The sequence below is a fragment of the Gordionus sp. m RMFG-2023 genome, chromosome 4 (assembly GCF_954871325.1).
Source record: "Gordionus sp. m RMFG-2023 chromosome 4, tfGorSpeb1-WG-v2, whole genome shotgun sequence".
NCBI lineage: Eukaryota > Metazoa > Nematomorpha > Gordioida > Chordodea > Parachordodidae > Gordionus > Gordionus sp. m RMFG-2023.
The window spans coordinates 20,340,092-20,355,001 of NC_088778.1; the positions used below are offsets into that span (position 1 = coordinate 20,340,092).

At 25.4% G+C, this 14,910-nt stretch overlaps 2 protein-coding genes and 2 long non-coding RNA genes across 4 annotated transcripts in view; 3 read left to right on the forward strand and 1 right to left on the reverse strand.

The window, feature by feature from the left end:
* Positions 1-822: 822 nt before the first annotated feature.
* Positions 823-1,298, forward strand: LOC135928701 (uncharacterized). The gene is made up of 2 exons (XM_065465158.1): positions 823-1,039; positions 1,081-1,298. The coding sequence occupies exons 1-2, from the start codon at positions 874-876 to the stop codon at positions 1,296-1,298; spliced, it is 384 nt and encodes a 127-aa protein (XP_065321230.1). The 5' UTR covers positions 823-873.
* A 477-nt stretch (positions 1,299-1,775) lies between these two features.
* On the reverse strand, positions 1,776-2,106 carry LOC135929038 (uncharacterized). The gene is made up of 2 exons (XR_010572458.1): positions 1,954-2,106; positions 1,776-1,910 (listed from the first exon to the last, which is right to left on the reverse strand). It is a non-coding gene; the product is annotated as an uncharacterized LOC135929038 (long non-coding RNA).
* A 2,667-nt stretch (positions 2,107-4,773) lies between these two features.
* On the forward strand, positions 4,774-5,478 carry LOC135929048 (uncharacterized). Its single transcript, XR_010572461.1, has 3 exons — positions 4,774-4,896; positions 4,945-5,208; positions 5,347-5,478. It is a non-coding gene; the product is annotated as an uncharacterized LOC135929048 (long non-coding RNA).
* Positions 5,479-5,642: 164 nt separating this feature from the next.
* LOC135928702 (uncharacterized) overlaps positions 5,643-14,910 on the forward strand; it is a 42,073-nt gene continuing 32,805 nt past the window's right edge. Inside the window, exons 1-2 of the mRNA XM_065465159.1 lie at positions 5,643-5,746; positions 5,886-6,146. Of these exons, the coding sequence (XP_065321231.1) occupies positions 5,672-5,746; positions 5,886-6,146 (336 nt within the window). The 5' untranslated portion in view covers positions 5,643-5,671. The remainder of the gene's footprint in view (positions 5,747-5,885; positions 6,147-14,910) is intronic.

Here is a 14,910-nt window from a genome sequence, read left to right on the forward strand (position 1 = left end):
GGCGAAGTAAAAATTGCAGTCTAAATGGGCCAGTGATGTTAGAAAAGGCTATGTTTTTTAGCCAAACATTCAATGAAGGTAATTATAAGTTTTTATAATATATATATAAATTATAGGCATTCCTACTAGCAGCTTGTTGCAGAGATTTAGGAAAAGACAGAATATAAATTTTCATAATGTTTGCAATGAAAAGGGGAGTGCAGATATTATTAATGCAAATGAATGGAGCAGAAATACACTCCCATCACCGATTAAAGATTATCAAAGGAGTAATATTTACAATTGTGATGAGACAGGACTATACTACCGAGCATTACAAAAGGGCACAATGGAATTTAGTGGAACTCAACCACTGGGCTTCAAACCAGACAAGGAAAAGGTCACAGTTCTATTTATCATAAATGGGGATGGATCTGATAAAAAGTTATATGTTGTAGGGAAATTTAAAAACCCTAGGTGCTTTAAAAATAAAAAAACTCCAATAAAAGCAGCTGGATGACAACCTCAACTTTTGAAGATATTCTTAAAGAATGGGATTCCTTATTAAAGAAGAAAATTTTATTGTTTTGTGACAATACATCTTGTCACAAAACAAAATTAACATTTAACAATATAAAATTAATTTTTTTACCAGCAAATACAACATCATTAATTCAATGTTTGGACATGGGTGCAATTAGATCCTTTAAATGTCATTATAGAAAGGGTATCATGAGAAAAATGATAACATTGATGGAAGGAAATGACACCACCTCTTTTTATAAAAGATTTACACTTTATGATAGCCTCTATCTTATAAAATTTGCATGGGGTGGGGTGACAAGTACCACAATCATAAAGTGTTTTATTGAAGCTAAATTTTTTGATAAGTCTATGGCATTTGATTGGGAATCGGAGGATGATATAGCATTAACTGACAACGAAGAAGATGAATTTGATCCCATATTTGAAGAATATGGGTTACACAATGATGATGCTAGCTGCCATGGAATTTTAGATGATCAGGATATTTGTAATCAGATAAGATTAGAGTTGGAAGGTTTAATTACTTAAAATTTTAATTAATATTATTTTTTATAGATGGTTATGAAAGCTCCGAGAATGACGAAGGGAACCTAGAGATATCTGATCATTTAATTACAAAAAATCATGCTCTTAATGGTTATTATACTTTTCTTGAATATGCTCATAAACATCTAAGGGATCAAGATTCACTAAGAAAGCTAGAGAATATAGTGGAAAAAGAATTATTTACTCCAGAGTCTAGCCAAACTCTTATCACAAAATATTTTTATTAAATCTTACATTACTTTATAATAATTGTGATGCATGTATAATAAAATTAGTTCAAATAAAATCTTATGTTATAAAGCATTAATAAACTTTCATTCCAGCATGGTCTGTTAATACATTTACATTTATAATATTAGATTTGAATAGGCACAGGATTTTAAATCAAATATCATGTGAATGAAAACAAAACACTTAATAAACTTAAATTCTTTTATATTAATCTTATTGTTTCCAATTTTTTAGGCAAAATATTTTAAAATTTGGCTTTAATAATAAATTAGAATTCAAAAAGTGATAATATATTTGTGTAAAATTATATTTCAGTAAATTTAATGAAGGTAAAATGACAAAAGTAGTTAAAATTAATGGAAATAAATATTAGGGTATTGTAAAGGAAAAAATGTTATTATCTTTCACAAAAGCTTTTTTTTGCTTTAATTCTTACATATCTTAAATAAAAAATGAGATAAAATCAAGTAAACAAATTTAATTATAATTTTATTCAATAAAAAATAATTTATTAACAACTATAATGCTAATACATAAATAATTACAATCTTTTTATAATTAAAAGTCTTATTTTCTTTGTTCCTTTCTGTCTATAATCATGTCTAGATCTAGAGAAAATATAAATATATATATCAAAATATATCACATTACTTTCAAGTGGTTCAGATATTTTAATATTATTTGATTGATCGAAATTAATTGAATACTTTTTATAAAATAATAACTTGATGAATTGACGATAAAAATATAGGATTATTGGTGGGAAGAAAAAAAGCTATGATCATATGTTTCAACAAATAAGATAAATTTTTAAAATTTAGTTTTTTATTCGTTACATAACTTATTCAAATTAAAATATATAGTTGGTTACATTAATTAATGTATTTATTGCAAAGTTTGATGGCTTATATGATTAAAATATATATAGATGATAAATATCTTTATAAAAAACACAAACTAATTTTTAATAAATAAATTGTTGAATTTTAATCGTATAATTGCGAAACGGATAATTGCGAAATTTTTAAATATTTCGGTCCCAAGCTTTCGCAATTAAACGGTTTTGACTGTATAATTAATTATGTATCGAATAATTATGTATCGAATGGTCATGAATGAAGAAATACACACTTTCACAACAGGCTCAACAAATTACGACATTTGCATTCAGTAATTAAAATACATGAAAATATATAAGTATATATTAGTGCAGTCGAGGGCTACCTCAGAGCATTAAAATACTAGTCATTTGATAATTTAATTTAGTCGACTCATCGAGCCGACTCTGTAGTCGACTAATTGCCAACTCATGCGGCTCATTGAGCTGCTCAATTTGTGCGACTCCAATTTGAATTTAGAGTTGTAAAAACTCGACTATTTAACAATACGAGTGATTGAAAATATGAATGTGTGATCGACCATACCATTTTTTATTAATTATATTATAAGAAATAATGGAGAGTTGTTAACTTGCAGGACTCGAGATCTTAATTGAAATTAAAAATCTATTTTATAAATTTTCACGATTCTTAATTTGAGTTCATGACTGAAGTTATAAGTTATAACAAGGAGTTGACTAGTCGATTTAGGACCAATGATTCTGAGTTGGAGTCTGACGTAAAGCTTCTAGGAATATATATTGACACTATAATTCTAAATTATTTAAAGGAAACGAATATCTTAAAGACGTTTTTTTTCGAACATTAATAAAAAAATAATGACAATATACTATAAAAATAATGATTTACTAAAATCCAACAGTTAATGTGACGTGTTGACAATCATGAAGAAATACACTAGTATATTCCTATATTTCGCAAAAATTTAAAATATGGCAATGAAACTTGGTAATGCGAATAACTATATAATGCTTAACAAATTTTATTTAGACTTTTGTTCATGGGATTTTGGAAAAGAAATATATAAACTTACAGAAGATATTCTTATAAATAATAAATATAACCTAATTGAGATTATGATAGAGAAGTTAGATAAGATAGATGTTAAGAATTTAACATATTTTAAAGATCAAGTAAATGACCATTTTTTTTCTTAAATTATATGTATAATTAGCCTCAAAATCCGTTAATGAGAGAATTATTGTTAAAGTCTGAGCTTGATGGTATCATATTAGATTCTAATCCTTCATCAAAAATATATCCAAACAAATTACAAATTGAAGATAGCATTTATATAAGTGATCTGTTAAATATAAATGAAATTACATCATTAGATTTGATTTTATCAGGTTTAGCTCATATAATATAAATATATATCATTTTAACTTATAGCTGAATACCAGTTAGAAATATTTCCTCCAATTTATTCAAAATTATCAATAGCATGTCTCCTTTACTATGAATCAAAATATTTTATGATAAATGCAATTAAAATGATTATTACCTATCTAATAGAAACCTCAAGACTCCTTAGTTTTTATGATGATAATGATGACACTAAAACAAATTATAATTTATCACAATTTCATAATACATATGTTAAATTTAAAAATTATTTCTATCTTGCATTCTTTGATGGACAATATATTGATAAATTATTGGGTAATATCAACAACAAATTATAAATTATTTTTAAACATAGGATATTATAAGTCAAAGGATTATTATATAGATTTCAATTTTATTTTTGAAAATTTAAAAAAGAAAGATTATACTATAAATGTTCCTCAATTTAGAAAACAGGTAGGCTTATGCTCTTATTTAAATTCACATCTCTTTATATAGTTATGGGATTCAATAAACACTATTAATCAGAGTGTTTTGAGTGTTATATTCTTAATATGTTCAAAATATGGATGTACTATCAATGATATTATTTTACTGATAAAATATTTGAAGTATATTGTTTTAAGTGATTTATATATATATATAAAATCTTTAAGACATCATTCAAGATTTATCAATTATTCCAAGAATTTGCCAACAATTAAACATAAATTTGAGCAAGACTATTTTAATAAATTTGACATTAATAAAACTCTTAATAATATATCATTTACATGTGTTATGGGAGTGTTAAGCTGTTTTTCACCATTAATTTTAACCAAAAACCTCAATAATATTAAAAAATTGACATGTAAGAATACTGATAATCATTCTCAAGATAAAAATGACTTCAAATATTTACAAAAAATTGGTAAAGGAAAATATCTTGGTTTTTTATTTACATATCTTATAATAGGCTGTTGGTGGATTAATGACTCAAATATTATTAAAATGTGTGATTTTTTAAATATTAAAAATAATGATGAATGGCCACTTGGATATGAAATGAAAAATATTTTTCTAATGGCATATGCAATATTCCTTAGAACTTTAAAACAAAATTTTGATTTATCCCAATTAATAAGTATAATAATAAATTTCTTAAATATATTTATGAATGATAGATTTAGTATCTTCAATATATGACATTGACGAAGAAGATATTCTTGACAAATGTATAATGGATAAAACTTTTACTACCATCAAATGTTATATCATACAAAATAATAATTTTTTTGCTACAGATGAATCATTTCAATTAATTATTGACAATCTTGTTGAAAATTTATTAGTTAATTTTCCTTGGAAAGTCAATTTACAATAGAATTATGCAATTTTTTAAATATAATGTTGATAGATTAGGGAATTGAAAAATGATTCAGATGATACTGCCAGATTACTTTCAAATCCCGATACAGAGGATTTAATTCCATACAATGACCTACCACAATATTTTGAAGAATTAATGTTATTGATAACTGATTTATATGGTGTTGATAATTTCAAACTTGATTTGCCTTCCAAATATTGGGATTCACCCACAAACATAGACATATATAAAAGTGGGGCATTTAGAAAAGAAATTAGTGCACCTAAGTCTAATCAGATTAATTTATATAAAGTAACATATATATATATATATATATATATAGTGAATATAAAATATTATCTAACAAAAAGTTTGACTTAATATATTTTAGAAATAATTTTAGAATAATTATTACATTTAAGAGATAATTTTTTTTTAAATTTTACAAAGTTCATTTCTATTTTGTGTGACGGAAATATCAGTGTTTTTCCAACTCAATTTTTTCCTTACCTAAAAATGTTGATATCAATTACTAATAATTGTCAAAATTGTTCTTATGAAGTTCAAAAAATGCTTAAGTCATCAGGTAAAACTAAATGATTATTATTACAATATTTATTATTTAGCACAACATTCTTCAATAATATCCTGGAATCATTTTTTTGCAACTTTTGAAAAATATTTGATTGCTTTGAAATCAGAAACAATTGATATGTCAAAATCTTCATTCTCACTGTCTAGTAAATCAGGGTTGAATACTAATATTGAGAAAAATATGTTATTTATGAATGAATTCGAAATTTTAGGAATGACATTAAGCTTGAGACTATTATCCAATGCTATAAGCAATGTAATAATTAACATATATTCAAATAATAGTCATACTTATTATATGGTAATCCTAAACATGATTTTTATTAAAGCCACATTTATTTCTTAATCAATTTATTTGTTTTTAATTCATGTTTTCTTAAATAATTGTATTCTAGGATTTAGAGTCCAAGAAATATTTTATCGAATGGAATATTTCCTCAAATATGTCACTTAATAAATCTAACAAAACAGGACATCCACTTGTTTTATTGACAAATCTAATCTCACAAAATATGATTATGCCATTACATTTAAAAGCTCAAGTATTAGATACAATTACATCATTTATGGATTTCTCTAACATAATGGATAATTCACAAACTTATTTTCGTTCTCAAATAAGCTTAATAGTATGGAACACCATGCTATCATCAAATGTAAGAATTACAGAGTTTATTAGTTTTTTTAGATGTCTGTTTTATAGTAGTATTAGAAATTAGCATATTACAGTTTTTGAATTACTATTATTAGCAGAATTTTTTATTACATGTTTTGGTAGCTATATTATACTTAATCATCTACTTTAAAAAGAAATGTAATACTCAAAAAATAATTTCAAAATGGCTAATATAAATAAGCCTGGATTATCAATTCGATCTGGTTGGTCATATTAAAATAACCAGTTTCTATCTAATTCCTTATTAAATATATTTTATTTTTTAAAAAAATGAAAATTCAAATAAAAAAATATTTTTTACATTTTAAAAAAAAGTAAATTATAAACTTTAACTTATATAATTTAATAATCTTTAATTGAATTCTCTGCTTTTGGGGAAACGGGTAAAATCAGATTTTCACCCGACGTTAATGTTAATTCTTCCATGCTAATCAAATCCAACATGTTTTCGATATATTTTTTTTTTATCTAATTAATTTATTCCGACAACATATTAAGTATCTATACTTTGGTATTAAAAATGTTGAAATTTTAGGGAGCATATATTACTTACATGATTTTAAATAAAAAATAAAAGTTGTAAATTTTTTAACCTGCCCGCCCATATTTTTCTTAACTCGCCCATATTTTTCTTAATTCGCCCACTCACCCACCTGTTCTTTAAAAAATTTGGCGGGCGGTATAAACATCCCCTCAATGCAGACCTCTGATATTCATGAATATAAAATAGTTAATATTTTAGAATATATTTGTTTTAGTTTGATTATTTGAAATTTAGCTATTATTTTTAAGTTTTTATCAAGGGTTTCATATTTTAATAGTTGAACAATATTTAATTATAAATTTATATTACATTAATACTGTAGATAAATGTATTATAAATTATAAAATAATAATAGTAGGAAAAAAACTAATAAAATGTATATAACAATTTTTCAAAAATGACGGGGTTGAGGGGTAATTAGTTTGTATATATGTTACTAAATATACTTTATTAATATATATTTTATAAAAATATTAAAATTTATGAATCACACCTCATAAGATATTCTTAATTTCTAATTCATCTATCATCGAATAAGGGAGAAAAGTATGATGACCCGTCTTTCTTGAAAGGCAAAATGAAAAATATATAACTAAGAGTACCAGAGCTCCCGTTAGTCAGCATTTCTGAGCCCGTCAAAAATGAAGGGGAATGAGTTTCTCCTTAATCTTATGATAGTTGGTATCTGTTATTTGAAAATAATATCCAATTTTTATTCTTTATAACCTCCTTCCACCTTTAGGCCGGGTTCAATCCATGAAAACTAAGTTTAAATACTATGTTTTGAGTCAAAACTATTTAAAGCTTTTAGTTGATACCCATATCAATATTATTTGTTAAAATATTACTGATAATTCTAGCCTAAATGTTTAATATTTAAAAAATTCCCAAGTAAGGTCCAAGGCCATATTAATTTTGAAAAAATTTCCCCAACCCCAACCAAAGATAATAATATTTTTGGTAGTTGAGAACTGGAATAAAATATTTAAAAAAATTATAATGAATTTAAAAATACAATCTAAATCATATTTTATGGGCCTTGGTTTATTTATTTAGGTCAATGTCTGATCCATATAATAAAAAAATTCCTAAGCGTCCTGATAATAATTTGAAAAATTTTCCCCAAGCCCAGCCCAATATAATTTATACTGGAATAAAATATTTAAAAAAATCATAATGAATTTAAAAATACAATCTAAATCATATTTTATGGGCCTTGGTTTATTTATTTAGGTCAATGTCTGATCCATATAATAAAAAAATTCCTAAGCGTCCAAGCTGTTAATAATTTGAAAAATTTTCCCCAAGCCCAGCCCAATATAATTTATACTGGAATAAAATATTTTAAAAAATCATAATGAATTTAAAAATACAATCTAAATCATATTTTATGGGCCTTGGTTTATTTATTTAGGTCAATGTCTGATCCATATAGTAAAAAAATTCCTAAGCGTCCAAGCTGATAATAATTTGAAAAATTTTCCCCAAGCCCAGCCCAATATAATTTATAAAAATATTTTTTAAGAAAAATTTTTATCAAACCTGGACAACCGATAATAATTTTGAAATTTTTTTCAGCTTCCAATAAAAATATTTTCCAAACCCAGGCCGCCCGACCGATTATAATTTTAAAAAATGTTTGTCAAACCTGGCCAACCGATAATAATTTTGAAATTTTTTTCTCAAACCTGGAGCTTCTAATAAAAAAAAATAAATACTGATATTATAGTTTCATATATAAGAAGAATTGTATTACAAAAATATAGAGGAGGGCTGACTGGAAAGAACGTTTGCTATCGAACCTTAAGTCAGTGGTTCGAATCTCGTTGATGTAATAAAAATTTTTAAAAAAGATGAATATTTTTTCGAAAAAAAAAATTTAACATTAGAGGTATATAGTCTCCTTCAATTTATTTAACATTAAGATGATAGGAAAGTTGATAGAAAAAACAAAAATTGCCATTAAGATTATACGAAAAACGTTCATTTCTTGATTACGGCAATTATATATATTAGATAAGAAATTAAATTCAGCACATAAAATGATTATGGATATTTAATAAATAATTAAAAATATTAAAATTCAATCACTAATTTTAAACATGGCTAATATATTGTTTTTTAAAAAAATATAGGGTATTTATTTATAATTTTTAAATTATAAAATAATTATAAAATGCAATGCATATAAAAAAGATGAAAAATGAAAATTTTAAAATCATAAGTTATAAAGTATATTTGTTAACTTTATTATTAATGAATAAAATAGGGGGAGGGGGTTGCTGTGTGTCAAAGGAACTAAGAGATTCCCTTTTAGAATTTAAACTAGAGTTTTTTGTTTGTAGGGAAGGGACTCGTCTTGCCCAATTGATTAAAAATTTTTAGGGATTTGGGACTGGGGTTCCCCAAACACTAAGGATTAAAGGGATACAAATAAAAGAATTTAAGAGGGACTTATATTTATTGCATTTTTTAATTTCTTGGAGTTCCAAGAGGTCAGAATTCCTATTGGAGGGAGATGAGATAACGCCTGACACATCCAAATCATTTGCCACCTAGTCAAGATGTTAAAGTCATATCGGGATACTTACCATCCTCATTTAAAAGAACAAAAGGCTATCAACTATTATAGAAACCGCTTGGAAATCAAAGATTTACTGATCAGCCAATTCAGATTGCCATGTCGCAAAAAGCGACCGCTGACTTTAAGACAAGAGAAACATTGCCTAGAAAATGGATCAACTTGCTTATTGTAGGCTGCACAATAAGACAACCTAGCCTGGCCAATGGCAATTGGAACTCATCGTTCGTGAGTAATATCTCCCCTTTCCTACTCGGGATCGCGTCTACCATTAGAATTTTTTTTGAGTTTCTATTAGTTGAAGGTTAGTTAGATCAGGAGACAAAGTTTTTCAAATGCACATTGAAACATAGGAACTAGGAAACTCTTTAAATGGCCGAAAAACGAATTAATATTTCTAAATTTATTTATACCCCAATGTCTAACCAACTGGATTTTCTACGGTAATACCATCGTTATTATTTGGAAACAGTTGTTTAAAAAATAATTAATATGATAATAGTCCTTATTTTATATTAAATATATATGTTAGCGTCAATGTGTTATTTTCGGCAATGTGCACATTTTTTTTTCGGTAATGTGTTACAGTGGTAGGTAGGGTGAATTGGTTATTTCGGCAATGTATTCTATTTTACAAATTAATAAATCTATTATTTGGGCCATTCCACGTCAAATCGATCACGATTCGGCCGAACCCTTTTAAAATAAAATTTCTGAAATTATTTAGATAGTTAAGAAAATGAGAAAACCGTTTATTTTAGCTCGCTAGCACACCTGGTTCCCGAGATATAGGGACTCAAAGGTGCAAAAAAGAGCCACTTTCTGTAAAATATCTAAAATGCTATATCTCAAAAACTATTCATAGTAAAAAATATAATATATCAAATTGTAGGTAAAAAAAATCTCTAAAGTGTTATTAAAAAACAATAAAAATTGGTGCCAATTTGAGCCGTTAACTTCCGGTTTATCTATTTTGCTTTACCTGTGTTTTTAAAAGGGAGTTTGTTTCGAAATTTTTTTATTGCTTTTTATTTAGACACCTTTGCTAAATATATATACGATCTTGGCAACAATATCGACTCCAAAAATTGAAAAAAAAATAGATGGCGCTTTTGAAATTACGGATTATGGTTAAAATTTTGCTGCTAACTTATCAATAACCGGATATTTTCACTTTTTATACTTAAAAATTTTGAATTTCTATTAAATATACTAATTAAACTGAGGGGAATGTGAAAATGCCCATTAGACACTTAATAATGTAACAAATTTCTAATAATAAATATCTTTCATATAATATTTTTAATTTTTAAGGTATCTAGAATTTCATAAAAATGTTCATCATTTGATGAAGATAATTATATATTTTAGTCGTTAAAACTTTATTTTACTCTAGATATTTTTTTCTTCGAATATTTCTTTTCACATAAGCGTTTTCTTTTAATGAGAGATTCCCCTACTATAATAATGTTATCAATAGCCTCTTGATTAATTATATGAGGGGGAGAATCAATATCTACATTGTCATTTGAAGTATAAGGAATGTTTGTCAATTTTTGTCGGCATGAAGAGCATATTAACATATCTAAATTGAATGGTAAATTTTTTTGGGTCATATAGGGTAGAATCTTTCTTTGATTCTCGCGATAATAAGCATATCTCTGTAGATTAAATGGGTTGCAACATTTTTATATCTGCTGCGTCCATCTGATTTTTGATCTGCACCTAGAATATACGTTTTTGCACTCTCCAAATCCCCAATGTTATTGGCAGACAGACGATAAAATAATAAGCTGCAGACGGGTTGAATTATTTAAAATTAATCTGAATGGACAAGTTAAAAATATTACGCAGAAAGAGAGATCGTTTTAAACAGTTTATTTTGTAAAATATAATCATGCCTAATAAAATATTTGTTTTTACTGCAGCTGTTATACATTATCGAGCTAATAAGTCATTCGCTATAGTAGCAAAGTATAGATCTAAAAAATGTAAAACTTTTTAAGGATGGTGGGAAGAGGGGGAAGAACTGAAAAATTTTATCACATTTCTTATAAACGTATCAATATTTTCATTTTCCTTAAAAAAAATATTTTTCAAATTAGCGCCATCTTATTTTTTCATCAATTTTTGGTAAAAATGTATATTTTGGAAAAGTCGATAGCATCGCCAAGGTTTTGACATCGTATATATTAATAAAAAGTGTTTAAATAAGAAGCAAAAAAAATTTTGAAAACAAACCCCATTTTTTGCTTAAAAATACAGGTGAAGCAATATAGGTAAACCGAAATTTAAAGACTCAAATTGGCGCCAATTTTTATAATTTTTTTAATAGCCCTTTAGAGATTTTTTTTATCTACAATATGATATATTATATATTTTTTTACTATAAATAATTTTTGAAATATAAGCATTTTAAAAATTTTACAGATTCGAAAGTGGCTCTTTTTTGCACTTTAGAACTCCTATATCTCGGGAACCAGGTGTGCTAGCCAGCTAATAAACGGTTTTCTCATCTATCTAAATAATTCCAGAAATTTTTAACAATTTTAAAAAGGTTCGGTCGAAAATGTGCCTTTTTTGATCGATTTGACATGGAATTGCCCATTTATAGGATATGTTTTGTTAGATATATTTTTTAAATAATATTTTTAAGATGCTTAAGGTTTTTTGATCTTATATTTAAATACATTTTTTGGACGGTTAAAGTTTATTGATCTTTTATTATTTTTTAAATAAATTTTTTGAGATTTATTGTGATGTGTTATATTTTTTTTTTGAGATAATTTATTTTAATGGTTATATATTTTTAATTTTTTTTTTGAGATTTAGTTTTGTGTTATATTTTTTTGTTGCTGCCTCTCTCAGGCCACTTCCAAACACGACGTTTTTCCAAAGCGATAAATAACAAATTCAGCTTAATAGTTGTGTGCTTCCAAACCAAACGTTTTTTTAATGCATACGATTTTGCGTTTATTTTAATAACAAACTAGCTTGATTTTTTTTAATGATTAAATAGCGTCTGATGCGATTGAAGTAAAAAAGTAACTATTTTTATATTAATATTTAATAAATGAAATGATCTTAGGTGAAATTTTGTTGAGGATCATGACGATTTATGGAACTAATGTAATGATAATTATTCTAATAGATTATTAGTCGATGAACTTTGGACATTATGTGCTAAAAAGTATAACAAGACTTTACATTTAATCACCTAATGTTGACTACTTTATAATAAGAATTTTTAATCATTAAACTTTTTAATTAAATACTATTTATTAGTAATATGGAATATGAATTTTAATATTTATAATATATAAAATAATTAATATTTCTTTTAATAAATCAAAGCTACATAAATCCTTATTCAAGTATAATTATTTATCTTTATCAAGTGTATGCAATTTAAAATGGAAAAATTTGAAAGATTTTTTTTAAAGGAAAAGAGAAAGAAAATACATTCAGGGGATGCCACTAAATTAGCACTCCATGGAAATAGTATGATTCTCTATCATTTCTTACTACCTCCACAACACCCTAAAAAACGTTAAACAATATCACAGATAATAATGAGAATATAAGACCTGTAAAAAGGGTTAGGGTAAAATATTTTGATAAAGTGTTGGAAATTGACAATGATCCAGATAGAATATGGTGCTTGTCTATTGTCTTTAGTAGATAGTGTAAAGAAGGCGCCAAGTGAAATTAAAGATGCAATGAAAATAAATGTTCAAACTATCATTCATAATTTTATAAATATTGTAATACAAAATGTTGATGAAATTAAATAGTTTTATATTATAAGCTCAAGTTAAAATAAATAGATATATTTATTTAATATATAATGGTATAAAATGTTAAGTTATACATAAATCCATAAAATAGTCTTTAAAATTATTTTAATATAAATAATATTGTAATACAAAATGTTGATGAAATTAAATAGTTTTATATTATAAGCTCAAGTTAAAATAAATAATGTTTGTTTAATATATAATGGTATGAAATGTTAAGTTATACAGAAATTTAAGAATTAAAATAGTCTTTAAATAAATCTCTTATTTTTATTGAATTAGTACTTGTTGCATTTAAAAATATACTGATCCCTTAATTTTCAGGAATAGGTATAATATTAGGTGTGTATTCAATTTTATCATAATCAATAATAATATTATGTAATAGAGTAATTGCACATATTATTTTATCAGCATTTTCAACTGAGCACGCTATAGCTTTGGAAAGAATGGCAAATTTAGCAGTAGCTGTGCCAAATGTGCATTCAATGCACATTTTATTTTCAATTATGGGATTCATTTAAATTGATATAGATCTTATATAGTACAGATCTCTTTCTTTATAGATTATACTTACTTTTCGTTTTTTTTGTAATGTCTCAATATAAAATATCTTGTTATAAGATTCATTTGTATAAAAAATCAGCTGTATAATAATCGTTGCTTGTTTGAAAGTAAAAAAAATTGCGAAAAACGTGCCTCGGAAAATGTTTTGGAAAACGTCATGTTTGGAAGTGGCCTCAGGGAGCTTATTGTTTTTAGGATTTTTTGTTATTTTAAAAAGAGGAAATAATATTAAATTTTTATGGAAGGAATCATATTATATATACATTCTAATAATAGTCGGAACTAAAAAAAATTTTAAATTTGTAGGCAAACTTCTCCTAACCTAAAATAATCGGAACTAAGAATTATTTAAAAAAATTTTTTTTAAATATTAGCAAGCAAAATCCTCCCACACTCCCCCCCCCCTTCCCCACCTTCCCATATATAAACGCTGTATATAAATTTTAGAAATACGATATCAAAATAAAATATATTTTAAAAAACAAATAATAATTTTAAATGATAACATAGTTGTAATTATCAAAAATAATCTAAATATGAAATATTTAAGTTTAAGCTAATAATGTAGGGGAAAAATAATAAAAATATATCATGTAAAATGTTTGCTTCAGTCCCGTCCGGTTCGGTCCCTTTTTAAACCGAGACCGGACCGATGGACCGCTAAGTCAAGTGAAACCATACCGTGGGACCGTCGATCCAGTCCGGTCCCATCTAAAAAAATATTTTTTTGTTAAGCTATAAAAGTTTTATTCTGCATGAAATTTATTAAAAATGAAATGTGTTGAATTACCAATATTTTAATTATATCCATAAATTATTTTTATTATATTTTTTATACAAAAAGATTAAACCAATACAAATTTAATGAATATAATTTAAATCAATTTGATTAGCATATTTAATTAGTTTTTGTTTTTGAATGTGATAGATATTGGGTTTTTATTGTTTACAGCTCTAATCATAACTATAAGTAGGTTTATTTGATGAAGTTTTTATTCATCTATTTAAAATTTTGAGCTTTCAATTTGATATATATGCAAAATTTACTTGTGCTTGAAGAATTGGAAATATCTGTACTGGAGACATATTCTACATGTTTTCCCAGAATTTTTTTTTCATTTGCACTATTAATACTATTTTCTAAATCAATAGTTATTCTTTGGCTGAGGGTGGAGATTCAATATTATTATCATCTTCTATGATTTCAATTTCCATTTCTAATAATTTAAATTATTTGACCAATGAATGAAACGGA

Coding starts and splice junctions, on each gene's coding strand:
- LOC135928701 (XM_065465158.1), top strand. CDS start 874: ATGGCATTTGATTGGGAATCGGAGGATGATATAGCATTAACTGACAAC. Junction 1,040..1,080: donor GATAAGATTAGAGTTGGAAG/GTTTAATTACTT, acceptor TATTTTTTATAG/ATGGTTATGAAAGCTCCGAG.